At 42.7% G+C, this 20123-nt stretch overlaps 1 protein-coding gene across 2 annotated transcripts in view; it reads right to left on the bottom strand.

The window, feature by feature from the left end:
* ELOVL4 (ELOVL fatty acid elongase 4) overlaps window positions 1–18927 on the bottom strand; it is a 37364-nt gene extending 18437 nt beyond the window's left edge. Inside the window, exon 1 of one of the 2 annotated variants that reach the window (XM_058020081.1) lies at window positions 18627–18927. In XM_058020081.1, coding sequence (XP_057876064.1) covers window positions 18627–18726 — 100 coding nt within the window. In that variant the 5' untranslated portion in view covers window positions 18727–18927. Of the gene's footprint in view, window positions 1–18228; window positions 18403–18626 lie in introns of those variants that run through there. The other variant, XM_058020082.1, reaches the window with a different exon arrangement.
* Window positions 18928–20123: the final 1196 nt, after the last annotated feature.

Here is a 20123-nt window from a genome sequence, read left to right as displayed (position 1 = left end):
GAGGAGGGAAGCAAGACTGCAGTGACACCTCCTTGCTTAGTGCCTGTGCTGTCCCATGTGTCACACATCCCCCCCGGCCCTGAAGGCTATCAAATTATAGCAAGAGATAAAAGGTAACTACTTCAAAACTATCAGAACTCCAGATACTGCACAGCCCTATGATACTAACTGGATTATTTTCCAGATGCGTAGGCCAGTTACAGTTCTCATGGAAATCACATCACAGGGCTCCTTGGGAAGCTCAAACATCTGAAACACCTGCCTTCAGTCAAGTGTGGGCAAACTCACAAATGCAGCTGCCAGAGACTTACCTAGAGGACAAGTTTCTTTTAGAGAACTGTAAGTCCAGGACCATGAAAAACCCCTATACCATAAATTAATTCCTGATTCCAGGCATACAACCAGCAAGTTAGAAAATCCTTCTTATCAAGAAAATGAGGAAAGTACAGAACACTGCTGTCATTACATCTCCCTCACTTTTGTGTTTCCTTTGTTGTACTTAAGGCCATAAATTAGAACCTAATTTTAGGAGCAAATTTACTGAGGCCCTCTATTTCTAATAACCAACAAGTATTGTGATCTAGGGAAAGAGGACATGCAGAACACAGATTATTCTTACTTCCAGATGATTTAATAATAATTGAGCTGCACATTCCAAGATGCTAGGAGGCCTAAAAAGAAATGTAAAGCAGAAAGAGAAGCCTAACGGCTTCCATAATGCCAGAAGAGAAAATTCATCCTAATGCATGGAAACTTCAAGAAAGGGCATTGATGCTGCCAGATGGGATTCAGCTGTGTGGCCACAGCCACCAAAAGAAGCCAAGGGCAAGATAGGGCAAGGATTACAGGGAGAAGTATAAAAAAAATCAGATAGATCAGCTGTAGAAACACTGGCAATGAAAGAGGACCTGAACAGAGTGAGAGAGGACAGTCAGCACTCAACTTTTCATCAAGCTCCTGAAACCACAGAGAGTATGACCTACCAAAGTGAAAATCACTACTGCTTTGCAATTATTACACTCTTATATCCTTTGCAATTTAGTTCCTTATTGCCTTTAGTGATTGTTCTACTAATCTGAATTTAAAACCCAAAGATAACACACAAAATAACCAAACCAAACAAACCTCCCCCCGGCAAAAAAAACCAAACAAAAACCAACCAACCAAAAACAACAACAACAAAAAAACAAACAAAAACCACCTCATCATCTGCCTGGTACTAAGTAGTAGGCAAGGACTTATCATGAAACAAGAAGAAAGGTGTCAGTTCAGAGACAGCTCTGGGAATTGCCAATGAGTGCCACGCTTTAGCAAATCCATATCTCCCTCTATTGTAGTGTACAGTGAGTTAAGAGCAGGTGAGGCAAGAGACACAGGTGCTTTTCCAGGTTTCTTAGAGTAAGGAATATAAAGAGGATAAAGAGAAAAAGACAGCTTAGAGAATCTGTCTTCTATTTTCTAGCACAGTGTTTCATGATAATTTTACATACTAAAGTGGCAATACAAAGAAATGTGAAAGAGGAAAATTCGAATTTTAGCCATGAGGTGAATGCTACCACCCACTGCTGAAAACAGGAACCCATGACTGTTCCAGATTTCTTTTTGTGTCAGGGGACAAACATTTCTGGACTTCTAGATGGAAGAATAAGGATTCACCAGAGGGTGAAAGGAAAGACTAAGGGACAACTTTTACTAAAACCCAGCTGCAAGTAGGCTTTGCCTGACACCTCAGCAGTACTGTGAACAATTCTTCCACCTCCTTTCCACAAATACTATAAATTGAAGAACCTCACTGGAGAAAACCAAGAGATGTATTTCATTAACTCTGACAACTACATAAGAGCACCTGAGAAGCTGCCCTTACTCTTCCATGCCATGGTTTCAGCATGTTATTTTCCCTCTCCAAAGGGTTTTTGGACCGTGAGCCACCACATCTCAGAGAAGTCTTGAAATATTTACAGGAAAAACATATATTACTGATGTAAATCTTGAAACACACTGCCCAGGGTATCCAACATTGCCATTCTGGGGGTCTGACCTCTCCTAGGACAAGTAATTACAAACACAAAATGCTTCTATGAGTGGGAACACGGTCAGAAATTCAGTTCTGGAGTGCATCCTGGCCAAAACAGTAGAGCAGTCTATTCTACTGGGCTAACTACAAACACCACCTTATGTTTATTTTGAGGGCTTCTAGGAGCTTCTGCATATGATTATTTTTAACTAGTACTGTGGCATCAGGAAACATGATGCTATTACTCCCTGAACTTTTTCATCACAGCATCTCTCCCGGATAATGCGAAGTAACTTGCCTCATAAGTCAACTCCATTCTTATTGCACAGAAGGTTATACAAAACCAATTTCATTTCAGTTTACCTGTCAAGGGTGCTCATTCGTGTTCTACACAGAAAACCCAGAAAAATGCAGACCCTTGCTCCAAACTTCTCAGATGGTCTCTTTCAAAGACAGCAAATTTATCTTAAGTCATCTGCACAAGTGACAAACATTCCAAGCTACTTCAACACCTTCCTCCTTCCCAGCCCCCAATCTGTTTTAGCAAAACCAGCATAATTTTGTGTCCTACTTACTAGCTGGTGCTGATGACCACCAAAGATTTCTGCAAATTACAGAGAACTGTGATAGCTTAAGGAGACGTATATACAAGTGCATTAAATCCTGCAGTATTTCACATGGAATAGGGACATTTTAACTTCAAAGATGAAATAAGCTTGAAATAAAAAGGCCAGCTCCCTGAATTAAAAAAAAATCCCTCCAACTGCTGTGAAGCAAAAAGACCAATGCCTTTACCTGATTAGAATTGACAGAGATTGACTGAATCTTTCAGGGGATTAATGCGTTTGTCTTTCAAATCCCAAGACCCAGATTCTAATTCGATCACAAATAAAATGTCTGCTGTGGTGGCACAGCCTGTAGTACAGTGCTCCTCTGGTAGGGTGGGAAAAGTTGTACAACAAATACTTAGGGTTCACTTTATAGCAAAAACTAATCCAGCCTAGACTAAGGCATCTACTAACATGTTCTTGATAGAAAATAACTGTTATGTAAGGGAATAGGAAATATGCATATAACACAAGGCTTTCCTGGCTTTCCCACTTTGTGTATATACAAAGTTACACCTTGCAAAGACAAAAACCAGAAGAACTCACATTTATATATTTATATGTAAGTATATTTATTATTATTTACATATATATATAAATAATTGAAATTGCCCATAGGTACCTACCTTTTCAGGATGTAATTCTTTTTGTGGGGAAATTAACAAGAAACACACAAATAGGCCCCTTTGGTTTCTTCATTCAAGGCAAGAAGAGCAGGACCAGTGAAAAGACCTGAATATCCTGCCTGGCAATGTCCAAAGAGGACATAATTAACCTACACTGAATATGGATGGAAAGTGAAGATGAATTTCAGTAAGTAAGGCTGCAGTGATGGTGTTCTAGCATTAAAAATCACAATACATTTTTGAGAAACATACTGTAATTGTTTTAATACATAAGCATTTCTGTTAAACATGGTTCAGCATTTCCTTTCTGATAGAAAAGATTTTAGATGGTTAAATTTCCTGCATTTTTCTTAGCCTATAATAATTTTTTTTCTTTCCCCTTGAAAAATAAGCAAACAAATCCATAGCACAGTCACTTTGACATTCACCTAGAGAAATCCTGAAACAGTACAATGGTGATTATCTTTGCTTTTAAAATCAGTTTCAGAGAAAATATTACATCACTAAAATACATGATTATTGCAATTCCCTGTGTTCATGCTAGGTTCAAAATAAATACTTAGAAAATCTTCAGTTTAACATCATGTATTCCTTAGCTATCAGGTTGGTGCTCACTGATTTATCTGGAGAGACTTTCAAAGTTATTAATAGCTATTGATACTATTCTCAGCGCAAAGACACTTACAGTGCCAATCCAGCACATCCATCTGGCCGATTACATTTCTAAAGACACTGCAGAAATGACAGCGAGCATTTAAAAGAGGTTCTGGGAGAGCTCTCTGCAGAGCACCTCTATTTTAACAAAAGTACTCTCAAAGCCAACCTGAGGTTTAGGAAAGATTTTCTTAAACAAGTCAAATTTTGACTCCACAATAGAAGGAAGGCACAGCAGTATTACCTAATTGGAGTACTGTTCTGTGAACCACAGTGTTTTAATTATCTAAGGATTTCCCACATCTTGTTTCACTACCTCTATAATTGAAATAATTACAAAACAAGAGCACATATCGTTAAAAAAAAGAAGAGAAATATAACTTCACACACCTTAAAATGATTACCAAGTTTTCACACTAGACCCCTTCAGTGATTTTAGTGCTTTAGTGACCCCCTTTCCTCCCCCGTTTCTTTCTGGCTACAGATAAATATAGAATATACTTCTCTCCAAGATTTTTATTAGAAATACTGATTCAATCATGTTAATATTTACAAGTGAATACAAGATTCACTCTGGCTACACAACTACTGCAGACTGGATCTGTTGAAAGTAAACTTGAATAAGCATCTACCTGATTAGACTCTATGCTTTTAAACTAAACTGAGTAATACATCAGAATAATTTGAAAGTAGATTTACTGTTAGCAGTTTGTAGAAATTCCAAGAAAAAAGCTCAGTCTCTGACTTACTAACACCTCAGAAAAACAGCAGCTAAAGCTATAAAATTAGCCTTTAAAACAGTACATGACTACATGGGCTGCACAGTTTGAGACTGAAGACTGATAATGAAGTAGCATTGCAGAGTGAAAATTGAGAGGTCATATATTTTTGGATGGAAAATCTATAGAATTAAAAATTTTCTATTCACTTACTATTATTTTAATAGAGCTGTTCATATGGCCCCAAATGAATTTTTCTCTTAGGTTGTCATTGCTTGAACTAACTTACCTGCTTTGCTATTGATTATTCATTGCACAGATTGCACTCTATTCCTCAATTAGTGGAATTACAGAATCATTAAAGTTGGAAAAGACCTCCAGGATCATCTAGTCCATCCTATGTCTGAACACCACCATGTCAATTAAACCATAGCACCTAAATGCCATGTCCAGTCATTTCTGGAACACCTCCAGGGACGGTGACTCCACACTTCCTGGGGCAGCCCATTCCAATGTCTAACCACCCTGTTCAGTGAAGAAATTTTTCCTGATGTCCAACCTGATCCTCCCCCTGCACAGTTTGGGCCATTTCCTCTTGTTCTGTTGCTAATAATCTCAACTTGTAAAGTTTCTTTAAACTTTACAGGAGAAATCCTGTAATAGCAGATTGAAGCTACTGCGTGAATTAAAATTATATCCCCACAGCCTCATCCACGTTTCAGGCAAAAGAAAAGTCCATCTCTTCTTAGGAGAGATTGTGCAGACATATTGCTGCAGAAAAGCAAAATGACTGGGACAAAAAGAATGGCCAGTTTATGCTTCTTTCTTATCTATCATACTTGGCAATGTCTGCAGTCTTCTGGCACTGTAGGTATTTCTAAGGAGTTTGACAGGACCTGTACCTAACTCAGAAAGAATCTAATATCATCTACAATGATACTTCCATTAACACATGTATAGGCCAAGAGATCTTTCTTAGAAGAATTTCCCATTTTAGTACAGGATATGTCTTTTCAGAGGCAGCAAGCCCGGTAGAACATATAGCAGCTTGCTGTAAAATGTTAACTGGCATAAAGTTGCTGTCTGCAGCCAAAGAAATTAGGATTAAACTTTAACTAGTTCACTATAATTTTCTTTCCTAGACCTATCTTTTTGTTTCCTTCCTCATTTGGGTAGTTCTGAACAGGTTATCGGGTCATTCACTATTTGTCTTTTTTTTTTTTTTTTTTTTTTTTTTAATTTTCCTTAAAGAAACGCTTCATCTCATTCACTTGCAGGCATATTTTCCTATCATAGAATCATCTTCATGGCTCATCTGTGTATAATCAACAAACATTTAAATTGGCCTTGCACTGGTTTCTCAGCAATCAGTCAAGTCCCTGCTCCTTTATGTCACAGAAAATTCTGTATTCTCATAATGTCACAGTATCAGTGGTGGTAATAACTGACAAGAAAACAAAGATGTGAGTATCAGAGAATCATAGAATGCCTTGGGTTGGAAGGGACCTCAAAGATCGTCCATTTCAAACCACTCTGTCATGAGCAGGGACACCTCCCACCAGAGGCTGCTCAGAGTCCCATCCCACCTGGTCTTGAACACTTCCAGGGATGGAGCATCCACAGCTTCCCTGGGCAACCTCCTCCAGTGCCTCGCCACCCTCACAGTAAGGATTTCACAGTAAAGAAATTCTTCCCATGTATGGTATTGGTAAAGCTAAGGATGACATGCACAGGATGCTGGAGGGACAAAGGTTCCCAAAACCTGGGGAAAAAGCATAACGGCTGATCTGGTTTAAGTAATATTTTTAAAAAATTATTTAGTAGATCAGTAGAGAGAAAGCAAGTTTTTCTTAATCTTTGATAATAAGGGTAAAAATCTGAGTTAAGTACTTTGTCTATCCTTAAGCTTTAACTAGTCAGGAACAAACTAATTAGTTCAGGTCAAGAACAAGAGACATCAAAATGTTTTGGCAAAGCATTGTCATTCTAAGAAGCCATAAAACATAAAACTAAGGTGCAAGAATAAGAGTATTCAGCCTCAAGCACAATGAATAATGAGAGCACATACCGCAAAAATCAAAACAATGAAACCCACATATTCTAAGTTTGCTCTACAAAACCCTGTTGTGGTCAGAAATGAGAGATGCCTGCCCCAAAACCAAGAGGACTATGAGGCAAGACTAACAGGTACCACCCGTAGCCAGTTGTGGCTTTGTTTTGAACTTCAGGGCTTTGTAACTGACTGCTTAGTCTTTTTTAAAGCTGTAAACAGCAACACAAAACCAAAATGCCACACAGCAAAGAGCAACATCTCCTGCAGCTAATGAGCACCTGTGTAATGTGCCTGTGTTTCATAAACTCCCATTAAAGTAACACGAAGGCCAAATCCCAATTTGCTGTTAAAAGGCCAGGTGTATTTTAACTAGCCTTCCCATCACTGTAATCTTCTCAGGACTCCTATCACTCAGTCATTAATATCATTGCCTTTGTGCCTATATACAGCAATTACATTATACACGTGTTTCAAGACAAGGATAGTTATGGAATTACTATGAAGTTCAGGACGCATGACAATTTACCATCAAGTCTCAGGATTTTCAAGTCCAAATATATTACCTTGCTCAAATTATATTTATCTCCTCCATTGATTATGATTACTTGTGGGGAGAGTACAAATGATCTGCTTCAAGTAGTAATAAAAATATAATCCTCATTGAAGCTTACACAAGATATGCAAGATACAAGCCCTTGAGCTATGAAGTACTCTTCTGGTTGCCAAATCTTCTTTTCCAAACATCACAAATGCAAGATGCATTCCCAGTGCAGTGATGCGTGCATGCTTTTTCTTAAATATTATAAGTTATGGAGTAAACAGACAAAAGCACACAAAACCCCCAACCCAACCATACAATGTAATTTTATAAACTACTTGCAGACTTTATGATCCAGCATATGTCTCTGTATTTATAAAGCAATAGAAGTACTGCACAAAACACACTTTATAAAGCTTTTCTTCTACTGAAATTTTTATTTTAGTATACTTTATATACAAAAATACTTTTGTATTTTTTGCCAAAACTATTTTTCATGTCACTGCTTCATACAAAAGCACTGGGGTTTGGGACTATGAAAATAGTTGTAGAAGTATCAGTAAGCAGTAATGCAAACACAGGATTTATGCACATTCAATGTTGCAATAACAGATTAGTCTGTTGGCCCACCCAGAGTTTTATAATGCTGAAGGGGATGATCACAAGGTATGATGACCTCCCCCAAAGACAGATACTGGATTCCTTCAATTTAAACATAAGTTCATTAAAAATGTGAAAGATTATTAATATCAGTTGAATAATAAGTCTGCAAGGCCTTATCCACTGTGGAGTCAAGTGTTACACACTCAGCATACACGGGACAGTAAATTCAGCACTGACAGTAAATTCAGCACTGACTCATGTCTAATGTGCTAACACCCTGGAAGGATAGTGATGTTTAACTACACAGCAAATATAAACAACCTGTGTTGATGCTCTTGTAACACAGTTATTTGGGGTTGTAGATGAACATTTAGAGACTTTTAAATGCAGTGCTTGAGCATGTATGAAAACCAGCAGTGGCAAGTGAAATCTAACTAAGAATAATACCAGAAAACTACTGGGTAAAATTTGCAAGAGGCAGCACAGAAAGCTCTCTGATAAACTAGCTGGTTTTCCTGTTTGCATTATCACAAGGATGCTCCTCATCACTTTGGTTTTACAGAAGGATGAATGAGATGAGAATTTTGTTTTGATTAAAAACTACAAAAGGAGTTACTGAAATGCATTAGCGCTTCAAAGTTCAGAGGCAGAAGTAAATTTACAGTTGTGAGATGCATTAGGTCTTCTGTTAGCTTAACACAAATACATCAGTCAAAGCCTCCAAGGAAAAACAAAACTCTAAAACATTTAGAACTTAATTCCTCAACATCCCTTTAACATCAGCAAAAATGACAAATTGGAGGGGTGAGGAACCAAGCACAAAAAAAGACTAATTTTGAAATGCAGATTTTCAAAATAGGAACTGAATGACAAAATGTTTTTGACCCAAAAGTGATGAAAAGAATGATCAGTGTCTGAATCTTTCATTCACTAATACACAGTAGCAAAATCATCAGTTTGGAAGCTACATAATGTCCATGTCCAAACAACTGCTACAACTGAGTCCTTTCACTTCCACAGTTGGGTTACCTTCCATGCTAACACATGGCCCCAAGGTTCCCTAATGGTTTCAGCAATAAAGTTTCTCCCTCATGGCAAAAAATTGAGGGATCACTGAAATGGAGATTGGACAGAGTAGAAAAAAACCTGACCTAATTATCAAAGCATTTTAGGGTACTCCGTGAGTACTTCTACTGGGCTCATCTGTTCCTGGTAAAAACCACTAAATATTAAACTGTGGAGAAAATATGATTATGAAGTTCCTATTTACAGCCCAGCTAGTCAATTTAACTACTAAGTACTTTTTTTTTTTTTTAATTTTAACTCAAACCATTTCAAAACAAGGTGTTACAATGATATTCTAAGAATAGGAGGACATAAAATCAGGTCAGAGAGAAGACGTGCTGGCTCAACAGAAAAAGTGAAAGACATGAGTTATAAATTCACTTCTTTCAGCAATATTCTAAGAACATTTAGAAAGCAATAAAACAATTTTTCTTATTGGTCATAACTGGGAGAAGCAATCAAGGAGATAATATCTATAAGCAGATAAAAAAAGAAAAGAGAAGAACACTATAGTCAAGCATGTAAACTAAGCAAAACATATGCAAGAGCTGGAAGAAGACACTTTTTAGATATAGCAGAAATAGATAAGAGGAATAGGAAAATATGATGAAAACAAACCAAGAGTTCATGACTATGCTGAAACAGAAAGTGAAACCAGGGATGTGCTGGTTTGACCCTGTCTGGAGGCCAGGTGCCCACCAAAGGTGCTCTGTCACTCCCCTCTCAGCTGGATAGGTTACAGAAGATAGAAGAAAAGGGTTATGAGTTAATCAGAATCACAGAATGGAAGAGATCTTCAAGATCATCCAGTCCAACCCATGCCCAAACACCTCAAGTAAACCACAGCACTGAGTCCCACATCCAGTCTTTTCTTAAACATCTCCAGGCATGGTGACTCCACCATCTCCTCGGGCAGACCATTCCAGTACTTTATCACTCCTTCCATAAAAAACTTTTTCCTAATATCCAACTTCTATCTCCCTTGGTGCAGCTTAAGATTGTGTCCTCTGGTTCTGTCAGTGGTTGCCTGGAGAAAGAGACCAACCCCCACCTGACTACAAGCACCTTTCAGGGAGCTGCAGAGAGCAATAAGGACAGGGAGAGGTCACAAACTGATTACTGTCACAGACAAAACAGATGTGACTTGGGGAAATTACTTGAATTTATTACCAATCAAAATCTGAGTTGTATAATGAGAAGTAGAACAAACCCAAAAAGCACCTTTCTCCCAAACCCTCCCTCCTTCCCAGGCTTAACTCCCCTCCTGATTCTCTACCTGTCATTGCCCTGCCAGTGGCAATGGGAGATGGGAAATAGGGATCACGGTCAGTTCACCACATGCTGCTTCTGATTCTGCTTCTTCCTTAGGAGGAGGAGTCTTTCCCCTGCTCCAGTGTCAGGTTGCTCCCACAGGAGAGAGTCCCCCATGAAATTCTCCAGCCTGAGTCCTTCTCACAGAGTGCAGCTCTTCACAAACTGATCCAGTGTTAGATCCTTCCTGCTCCAGCACAGGTTTCCCATAGGGTCACAGCCTTCTTGCAGCATCCACCTGCTCTGGCGTGAGGCTCCTCCACAGGCTGCAGATGGATCTCTGCAGCCCTATGGACCTCCACAGGCATCAGGGGCACAGGTACCTCACCAGGGTCTTTCCCATGGGCTGCAGGGGATCTCTGCTCCAGCACCTGGAGCACCTCCTCCCTCGCCTTCCTTCCCTGACTTCCATGTCTGCAGAGTGGTTTGTATCACATATTCTCACTCTTCTCTGCCTGCAATTACTTCTGTGCCATTTTTTCCCCCTCTTCTTAAATATATTACTGTAGAATCATAGAATGGCCTGGTTTGGACAGGATATTAAAGATCAGCCACTTCAAACAACTTTATCATGAACAGGGACATCTTCCACTAGACTGGGTTGTTTAGAGCCCCATCCAACCTGGCTTTAAACATTCGCAGGGATGGGGCTTCCACAGCTTCTCCGGACAACCTACTCCAGCATCTCACCATCCTCAGAATAAAGAATTTTTTCCTAACATTTCTAACCCAAACCTCCACTCTTTTAGTTTGAAGCCATTCTCCCTCATCTTCTCACTACATGCCTTTGTAAAAAGTTTCTTTCCATTTTTCTTGTAGGCTCCTTTCAGATACTGGAAGGACACAATTAGGTCACCCCAAAGCCTTCTCTTTTCCGGGTTGAACAATTCCAATTCTCCTAGCCTTTCCTCATAGGAGAGGTGCTCCATCCCTCTGAACAACTTGGTGGCCCTGCTCTAGATTTGCTCCATTAGGTCATTGTCCTTTTTGTGCTGGGACCCCAGAGGTGGAAAAGTGGAGAGACAAGAGTGGAGTAGAGGGACAGACTCACCTGCCTCAATCTGCTGGCCATGCTGCTTTTGATGGTGTCATTGTTGTCACAGAGATTTTATTACATCACTGACTGGCTCAGCCTTGGCCAGCAGTGGGCCCATCTTGGAATGGGCTGGCATTGGCTCTGTGGGACATGGGGGAAGCTTCTAGCACAGCCCTCCCAATACCAAAACCTTCCCATGCAATCACAATACAAGGGAAGAATCCCATGGTACGAGCAGACACAATGCCACAGAGAGAGTGAACACCCCAGGACAGGAGTTAAGGATCAAACCACTGAAATTATTCAAGTACCTAAAGAAAGAAGTTGAGTTGCAGGCACGCAAGCAAAACAAAACCAAGAGCTACTGATGCCCACAGGCATCACTATCTTGCATCAAATGCAAGCCAAACTGAGGTAGCTTATTCTCCCTCACCTTCCATGAGAGAAAGGTAATCTAGTTCATGCTTATCTAGAGATCCAAGCACACACAAAATGAGTTAATACAAACCACATTGCACTCCATTTATCTCCAGGCTTGCCTTGCAGCTACTTATTGCTTTGCCTGCTAGCTAGGGTGCAGTACTCAAAACCCCAACAGGGCTAACACCTAAGTATTGCCAAGCCTGAATTTCAGAGCTGCCTTCATTTGCATCCTTAAAATTCCACAAGACTTTGAAGTTCATACACTCAGAAGCACTTGAGTTTGACAACACTGAGCTTAGTTGTACCCACTTGTCACCACACAAGATCCAGGAACTGCATTCAGTATCTACATCCTCCTAAGTGAGGTGTCAGTCAGACCCACTCAAAGTGTTCCTTATGAAGCGCAGTGGTAGCTCCAACTTGGTTTCCAAATACAGCTTGAGAAAGTGAAGCCTTGTCATATATTTACTAGTCAGAGAAGTCCTACCTTATGGATCAGATCTGTCCTTAAAATCACACTGTCAAACTTCTGTGCTCCAGGAACACTCCACTCATATGAACCCTCTTTAAAAGCCAAAGCTGTGATTCTTTTAATGGTCAATTCTTTTTAGGCAAATGAACTCTCATTTAGCTCCAGTTTTTCAGGCCATTCCGGCATTCATTCAACCCCACTTGCCTTACCTCAAAAAACTCTTCAGTACACACAACAGCCTCTTCTCCCCACCTTAGCCCTGCATCCTAGCAAATTCTTCCTCACAAAGTCCTCTCCATATCTGTTTGGAGTATTTTCATTCATTCATCTTTTATCTAAATGCTCTCTAATCAATCAAGTAACTCCCAAAACCTGTCTGGACCAGCAGAGGAAAAACTGGAGTCTTGCCTCACCCACTCCTCATGACTCCTGATCTGCAAGACCTTAAAAGGAACTGCATCCTATGTTCCCTAAGCTTCTTCTACTACCTGTCCTTGTGCAGCCTTTGACACTCTTCCCTGGCTGCACGGGACAGCAGCACAGCTGCCTTGAATACAACCTCCTCTGGTGGTTCACATCTACAAGCACAGCCCTGCCACAGCCCTCCTCACCCTGAGCACAGCAGGGTGACAGCTACCAACACTCCTGTCAAGGCACTGCAACCAGAGACAGCCACCTGTGAGCAAGAGTTCAGCCACCATCCCCGATCAATCTGTGTAACCTTGGAGTCTCCAGGATGGCTGCATCTGCTTCATAGCAAGGTATTTCAACTTCCCAAGAACTCTTCACCAATGGTTGCAGTATGGGGCTCCAGGACCACATGTTGATTTACACTTCATGATGCCTCAGCTCAGAAACATGATTTGCTTAGAACTCTGCTACAGCAATTTGCCATGTGCTGAATTCTAAACATCTAGCCATTTTGCCTTCTGCAGTAGGTACTAAGGTCATGCAATCAGCTTGGTTAAATTCTGTGTACAGCCATTTCCACATCTTCTCCCATGGATTCTCCTTTAAGAGTATTCACAGCAACGTATTTCCTTCAAAGATTTCAAGACATGCTACCTACACAGCTTTAGAATGAATTTTCAAATATTCAGTTATGTTCTTGTTATTTTGTCTACACATTTCCTTTTCCTTCTGGAATATGCTGATGAGTGTTCAAACAGAAGTTTGTATTACATTCTTGTTGGTGCTCTTTGAAGGTTTTTTCTGTTTCAGTTCTTTACTGGAGCTGAGATTTGCATATCTTCCCTACGACTTCTCCTTTTTCCTTTTAGGAAAGAGAAGTCTTCCACTCATAACTCAGCTTCTCATCCATAGAGTTTATTTTGCTTGATCCTACTCCCTCATGACAACGGTCTTGAAGCTCGCTGACCCAAGGTGTCTAAGTAGACATTTCCCCTTCACTAATGTACTTTTTCTGAATGATGTTTCCATTTCCAAAAACGCTTGGTATCTGTTTAGTTCTGACTATGTCTTTTGAGTTGTACAATCTGATAAAATCTCCTGATGATGAAATGGGGGTAGAATTTCCCTCAATCAGCAAATTGCTTTCAATACCAAGCATTATATTTTTTCTTCACTAATAAATTCCCTCCCTTCACTAACTGGCAATTAAATGTCAAATGAATCAAATAAACTGGATGCTCCTATTGCTCAGTTTAGTTGACAGCAGTCTCATATGATCTAGATATTAACATTCTTTGATTCCACAATCAATTTCTCCAAGTGCTGCTTCCGCCACAGGTTTTTTCTTTGTGTTTCTGCCACAAGACAGCCAGCCCAGTTAGACAGCTTTTTCATTTCCAGTATGTTTCTCCCTGTCTAATCCTTGTGTTTTACTCAGCCATGGCCACAGACTGAAAAATCTGTTCCCTTGAGAAAAATATTGTATTTGCAGGACAAGTATAGTGCCAAATCACAAATCTGATGCTCAATCAGCCCTCTGAAAGTTCAGGAACACATTCTGCTTTGTTTCTGTGAAACAGACTTCATGAACCTTAATCTCACCCTTCATTCTCTTTCCCCATCATCACCCTCTGAAGCACTTTCACTGGGATTCTACTTGCCTCCAGCTTTGGCACAAATCCTCAGCTACAAGGGTCTACTTGCACTGAGAGTGTTCTGCTAAGCACCCAGTGAACTTCTCAAGCATAAACACTCAAGACCCTTTGGTCACACTTGGGTTCTCCGTGGGGGAAAGTACAAGGGAAGAAGAAACAAGTTTTGCTCTGTTTCTGTTCCCTGGACTGAAAAAGAGTACGAACCTGAACTTCTTGGGCAATTTTTAAATTAGTCCCAAGATCCCTTAGCAAAAGTGTTCATGGCAATCAGTGTTCTCAAGGAAGCTGCTCCACTGGTTCACCTTTTAGGCAAGCAGCTGTAAGTTTCCCATCTTCTCCATCCTCACTGCCTTACACTTCTGACCCAACTGGTAAAACCTACAATTGATGTTGCTTCTGAACAAGATGCTAGGTAGAACACTACACTACCACTGAAGTGAAAGTTTGCATCTCTCTCCTTTCCTACTGATGGAAAAAGTCAGTAATCTTATTAACTGCAACAGCTGTAAATAGTTGCTGTTCCAAAGCAGTCCCACGTGGCCTGGGATGGCCCTTGTCTCCTTAAACTCTTGAGCTCCAAGAACAATCATTCCCACCCAAAGTCAGTAAAGCCTTCTGTTCCTTAGCTCAGTACATTCAAATTAAGTAGCTCCTCTAAATAAATATTTTTGTCCAGTGTTTCATGAGTCTTCTTTTCAAGCCACAATCCCCTACTCCCCCTCCCCGACTGACAATGGTCTCTTTGCTCACATTTTGAGATTTCCACACTCTTCTTTTCTGATTGTGTCCTGAGTTATTCATCTTAATAGTTCCCCTGCACTCAGCCTGGAACCTCCCTTTAAGTCACTTGCTCAGTCATCTAATCATACCCTTAATCCTTCCTGGCAAATCCAACCCCAACCAGCTACTCGAGCTGAGAGAAAGAAGGAAGCCCTGCCCTAGCAATTACATGGAACTGGTCCCATGCCCTTACAGAAATAAGGACATGGAATTCCTAGATCGTATTTCCTGATAGTAACTGTTCCTCTGACCACCTATTTTTGCTCTTGATGACCGCTAAGAACATGTTTTTGACCCTTCTATCTCTTCTTGAAGATTATGGCTTCCTAAATTATGTCCCTCAGCCTCCTAGGTGAATATATAGTTACAATGGATTTTGGGCTTTCATGTAAGGGGGTCTGAAAAGTAGTCACGAGTGGAGAGAAACAAAGTAGCTTTTCAACAAATGAACAAGCAAAAGCATCAAGCTAATGCTGAAAATGTATTTGATAATATACTTGGGGAAAAAGTCACAGAACACTGCTATTATTCCCAAATGCAAGACTTAAAAAACCAAAACCACAAACAAATCAGATTTAGACAGCATGCTTAATGCTAAAACAAATTGTAACATCAACTCAAAACCATTTAGGCTCATTATATACTTGGTCTTTTGGGGTTTCTTTGGTCTCAGAAAGGTCAGTTGCTTTTTAAATAGCACAAAGCAAGGAAAGGAAAACCATCAAATCTTTAATGTGCAAAAATAAAGCAGCACAAGACTCAGTGGGATGTTCTGGCACAGTTCTACAGAAGTGTCATCACAGGAGTCCGAGGCAGCAGGAGAAAACACCTGCTGGCAAGACAATCTTGCTGAATACAGAGAACAGGGCTGAAGACACACAGGTGTTCAATAAAAAAATGGAAGTGGGAAATTGAGAGAATAAGTGTAGGAGTAGTAGTGGGAATAAAATTTCTTCACATTTTGTTGTGTAATTTTGCTGTGTAGTAGTGTTTCAGTATGATTTATTGTGTAATGCTATTGCATAGCATCATTTGTTGAGCAACTTTGCTGCGTGGTATAGTTTTTTATTTAATGATATTGAACATTAGGCAATGGTGTTGCATGCCATAATTTGTGTTTTCTGTTGAGCAACATTACTGTCATGGCTCTTAACACAAAGGTGAATTGCATGAATTCATAACAGTGCTGAATTCACAATTTTAGCATATAGAATGGCTTGGGTTGGAAGGGACCTTAAAGATCATCTCCCTCCCACCACTCTTCCATGGGCAGACACACCTTTCACTAGGATTTCAGAGCCTCATCCAACCTGGCCTTGAACAATTCCAGGGATGGGGCACCCACAAGTTCTCTGGGCAACCTGTTCCTGTGCCTCATCACCCTTGCAGGAGAGAATTATTTTCCTATTATCTAAACCTACTCTCTTTCAGTCTGAAGCCATTACCTTGTCCTATCCCTACATGCCCTTTTAAAAAGTCCCTCTCCTGCATCCCTTAGATACTGGAAGGATGCTGTATGTTCACTCAGAGATGGCAAATGGAGACAATTATTTTTGTCAGAACAAATAAACATGCAGAAAAGCAGCAAACTGAGCAGGTATTTCTGCAGAACTTAGGGCATTAAAGATTATTTCACTGAACAGCCACACAGCATTGCCTCCTGAGTAACACTTTCTTATCCTGAGCCACCTTGTAACTACAATGTGACACACTACATGTTTCACCTATCCCTACCTGACTGTAAAAACTACAGGAGAACCTTGTTCCACATACTACTGGGTATAAATAAGAACTGCAATGTGTTTTTCATGTGACTTAGGTTCTACTCAAAACTAGCCTTTCAGGGACCTGCTGTAATCCAAAATCGGAACAAGAAACTTTCCACGAGATAGCACTGATTACTTCATTACAATGGAATCCTGCTTTAACAGCAGTGCTACTGAACTTAAAGCAAAAATTAAAAATTTTACTTTAGTAAATCAATAGGACTTACACATATTTTAGGGGCAATAACAATGTCATCCTACTACTGCTTAACATCCTCCAAAGAAGCAGAAGAAAAAAGTTTGCTCTATGTATAGTATCATAGTTACTTATTGTTACATTCTTTACATTTACTTAAATTTTCTTCTTTTTTTTCCCTTCAGATTAGTTTTGCTTACAATAGACATGGTCTATTGACAGACTTAAATAACATTTTTGAATTTCAGGAAATATATCAGAATTTGAAGTATTTTTTCAAATAAATCAAGTAATCTATAAGGTTATCAATTTTGTACCCACATCTATTTCTATATCCATCTGAAAATGCTATTGATTGACCAGAATAGCATCTCTTTCATTCTTTACCTGCAGTCTATGAACAATTGTATGTTGCAAGAGTCAGAGAGCAAACACTGGTAGATTACAATGCAGTGCTGCTGCAAGCATTTTTATTTGCTCTCATATTCTGGCAGTTTTTAAAAACAGAAGAGAAAAATACGCATGCAGGCTCAATTTTTAAAATACAGCAAAATACAGAAGGTATGGAAAGGCAAATTGTGAAAAAAGTGAGCTCTTTCCATCTATAACATAAGATTAATTTGTTATGTGGCAGATGGCAGAAGGGAAGGGGGGTGGAAAAGCAAAGACTGCTGATGCAGTGAGCTTCCCGTCTGTAATGAAGGCCCCACATTCCCACCTATCACACTGCCACCAAACACATCCACACTTACATGCACACCCGTTTTGCTCTGGGTTTCAAAATAGCTAAACCTCATCGCTGCGTGGACAACGAAAAAATGAAGAAAACATCCAGAGGAGTAAATGATCCTTCTGCCAGCTGCCCGTGGCTACTCACAATAGCAGCTGTGAAAGCGACTCCTTTCATTTGACACACGAGACAGAACCATTCACGCTGACCAATAACACTGCCAGAGCTACCGGCCGCTGCAGCAAGGCACCACCTCATTTGCTGTCCCAGCACCGCAAGCTGCTTTTGCACATTTCTCCGTATTCCGAGACATTTACTCTTCCTTCAGCATCTGCCACATTGCAGTCGTGGAGTGCCAATACAGGAGTGGAGCACATTGAAAACGGAAAACAGCAGGACTGACCCAAACACACTTAATATAAAATGACAAGCTGCTGCAGCGGCGGTAACAACCATTTCCTCATTTCTTTTGCTGAACTCCACGCGATGCCGACGCGGGGCTCCCACCTGCCGCAGGAGCCAAAGCCCGCCTGAGCTCCGGCACCACTTACCGGAGGGCCTCGCTTACCTCCGACATCAGATCCCCGTATGACAAGCCCGAGGCACGCCGCGGCGGCAGAGAACCGGAGGAACACGGCCCTGGGAAGCGGATTTCGCTCCGTCCCCCCGCGGGCGCCCGGGGGACGCGCTCACCTTGCCGCGGACCGATGCCCCGCGCACCCCGGGCCGCTACACGGGATTACGGCAGATAAACAAACACCGCACCGAGCGCACCCGGAGGGCCGAGGAGGGCAGGCGGGGGTGAGGTGGGGGGGTCTGTCCCCGCCGCGGCCCCATCCCGGGAGCCGGAGCGCTCTCCGCGTCTCCCGGGAGATGGAGCCATTTTGAGCCGCTGCGCATCAGCGCCGGCGGGCGGGGGGCGCCGGGCACGGCGATGGCGGGGCCGCGGCCGCCCTGGCGCGTTACCTCGGATGCTCCAGGTCCAGCGGTAGAACTCGAGGGTGTCGTTCACCACGCTGGACACCAGGCCCATGGCGCTGGGGGGCTCGGCGGCGGCGGCACCCATGGTGAGCAGCAGCAGCAGCGGCGGAGCCGGCAGACCTGTCTCGGCGCGTTCGTCCGTGCCTCTGCGCCGGGGCTGCTGCTGCTGCTGCCCCTTCTACAGCCGGGGATGTGATTTAAATCTCTATCTCTCCGTATCTTCCCTCCAGACTCCGCCTCGCTCCCGTCACCGGCTCCCGTGCCCCGCGGGCAGGGCGGAGGGCGCGGAGGCGGGGGGCGGCGCGGCGGCGGCCGCGGCTCCGCAGCTCGGTGCTCCCGGCCCGGCGCTCCCGGCTCGGTGCGCAGCGCCCGGCGCGGTGCGGGCGGGCGGGCGGGCGGGGGCGTCACGTGGCCGCCGTCCCGCTGCCCCCGGCGGCGCCCGCGGAGCGCGGCCCCACGGCCCGGCCCGGCCCGGCCGCGCAGGCGCCCGCGGCCCCCCCGGAGCAGGTGCGGGCGGCGGGGACCGCTCCTCCTCCCGCCGACGGCGTGCGGGGGGCGAGGAGGCGCGCCTTATCGCAGCCCGGCTTTTTATGTTCAAATAGGGGTTTTGAATTTTTATTTTACCAGAAAGGGGGGAAATTAGTGTTTCAGCCAACTCCTATCTCCTTTCTTTCTTTTCTCTTTGCGTAAGTTTGGATCTTTCTTCTTTCTTCCCCTCTTGCTACCCCTTGACAGACACGCCGAGGGTCCGCCGTGGGCGATGCTGGTTTTACCTCCGTCTGTGCGTATCAAGGCTCTTCTGCTGCTTCCAGGAGCCTTCGCTAAGGTCCCTTCTCCTCCCAGTGCGGGTAACACCAGCAACCGCAACGGGACCTCGCTTCCTCCCTGCCCCACCACCTGGTGGCACTTCCCTGACCAGCCTTCTCCAGGTGCCACCCAGCTGCCCTTCGCACACCCCCCCTTATCTCCTGGACCAAGGCCCCTGTGGTCGCTTCATGGAACAGAGAAATGCAGCTGCCTGGAGTGTTGCTGAGTGCTGCAGGAGAAGCATCCATTCTGCACCCTGTGTTTCAGTCCCAGCAAACCCTCTGTCTGGTGTAAAGGCACCACCTGCTCCTCACACCCTTTGCTCCTTATCTCCTTCTTGGCAGCTTGTCTGTGCCATGATCTTGCATAGTGCAGATGGATGCACGACACCCTTGGGAGCGAGGGGCAGGAGGGGACCTGCTCCACCCAAGCTGCAAGCTTTCCTCCTAGCAGGCAGCACATCAGATGGTGTCTGCCTCTCCCTCCTCCAGTGCAGCAGCACCTCTGTCACTTGTTGTCACCTGGTCTTGGTGAGCAGAGCTCGCACTCCTCCTCCTGGGTGAGTCACCCCGGCTTAGCTCCTGCACTGCTCTGGCTGCTGGGATCCCAGCCTATGGACAGGAGAGGCACACGGCCATCACTCTGGAAGCAGAGTCACTGCACCACAACCAGGGG

Source organism: Melospiza georgiana, chromosome 3 (assembly GCF_028018845.1).
Source record: "Melospiza georgiana isolate bMelGeo1 chromosome 3, bMelGeo1.pri, whole genome shotgun sequence".
Taxonomy (NCBI): domain Eukaryota; kingdom Metazoa; phylum Chordata; class Aves; order Passeriformes; family Passerellidae; genus Melospiza; species Melospiza georgiana.
The sequence above is the reverse complement of the archived record's forward strand: the minus strand, read 5'-3'. Positions and strand labels throughout refer to the sequence as shown.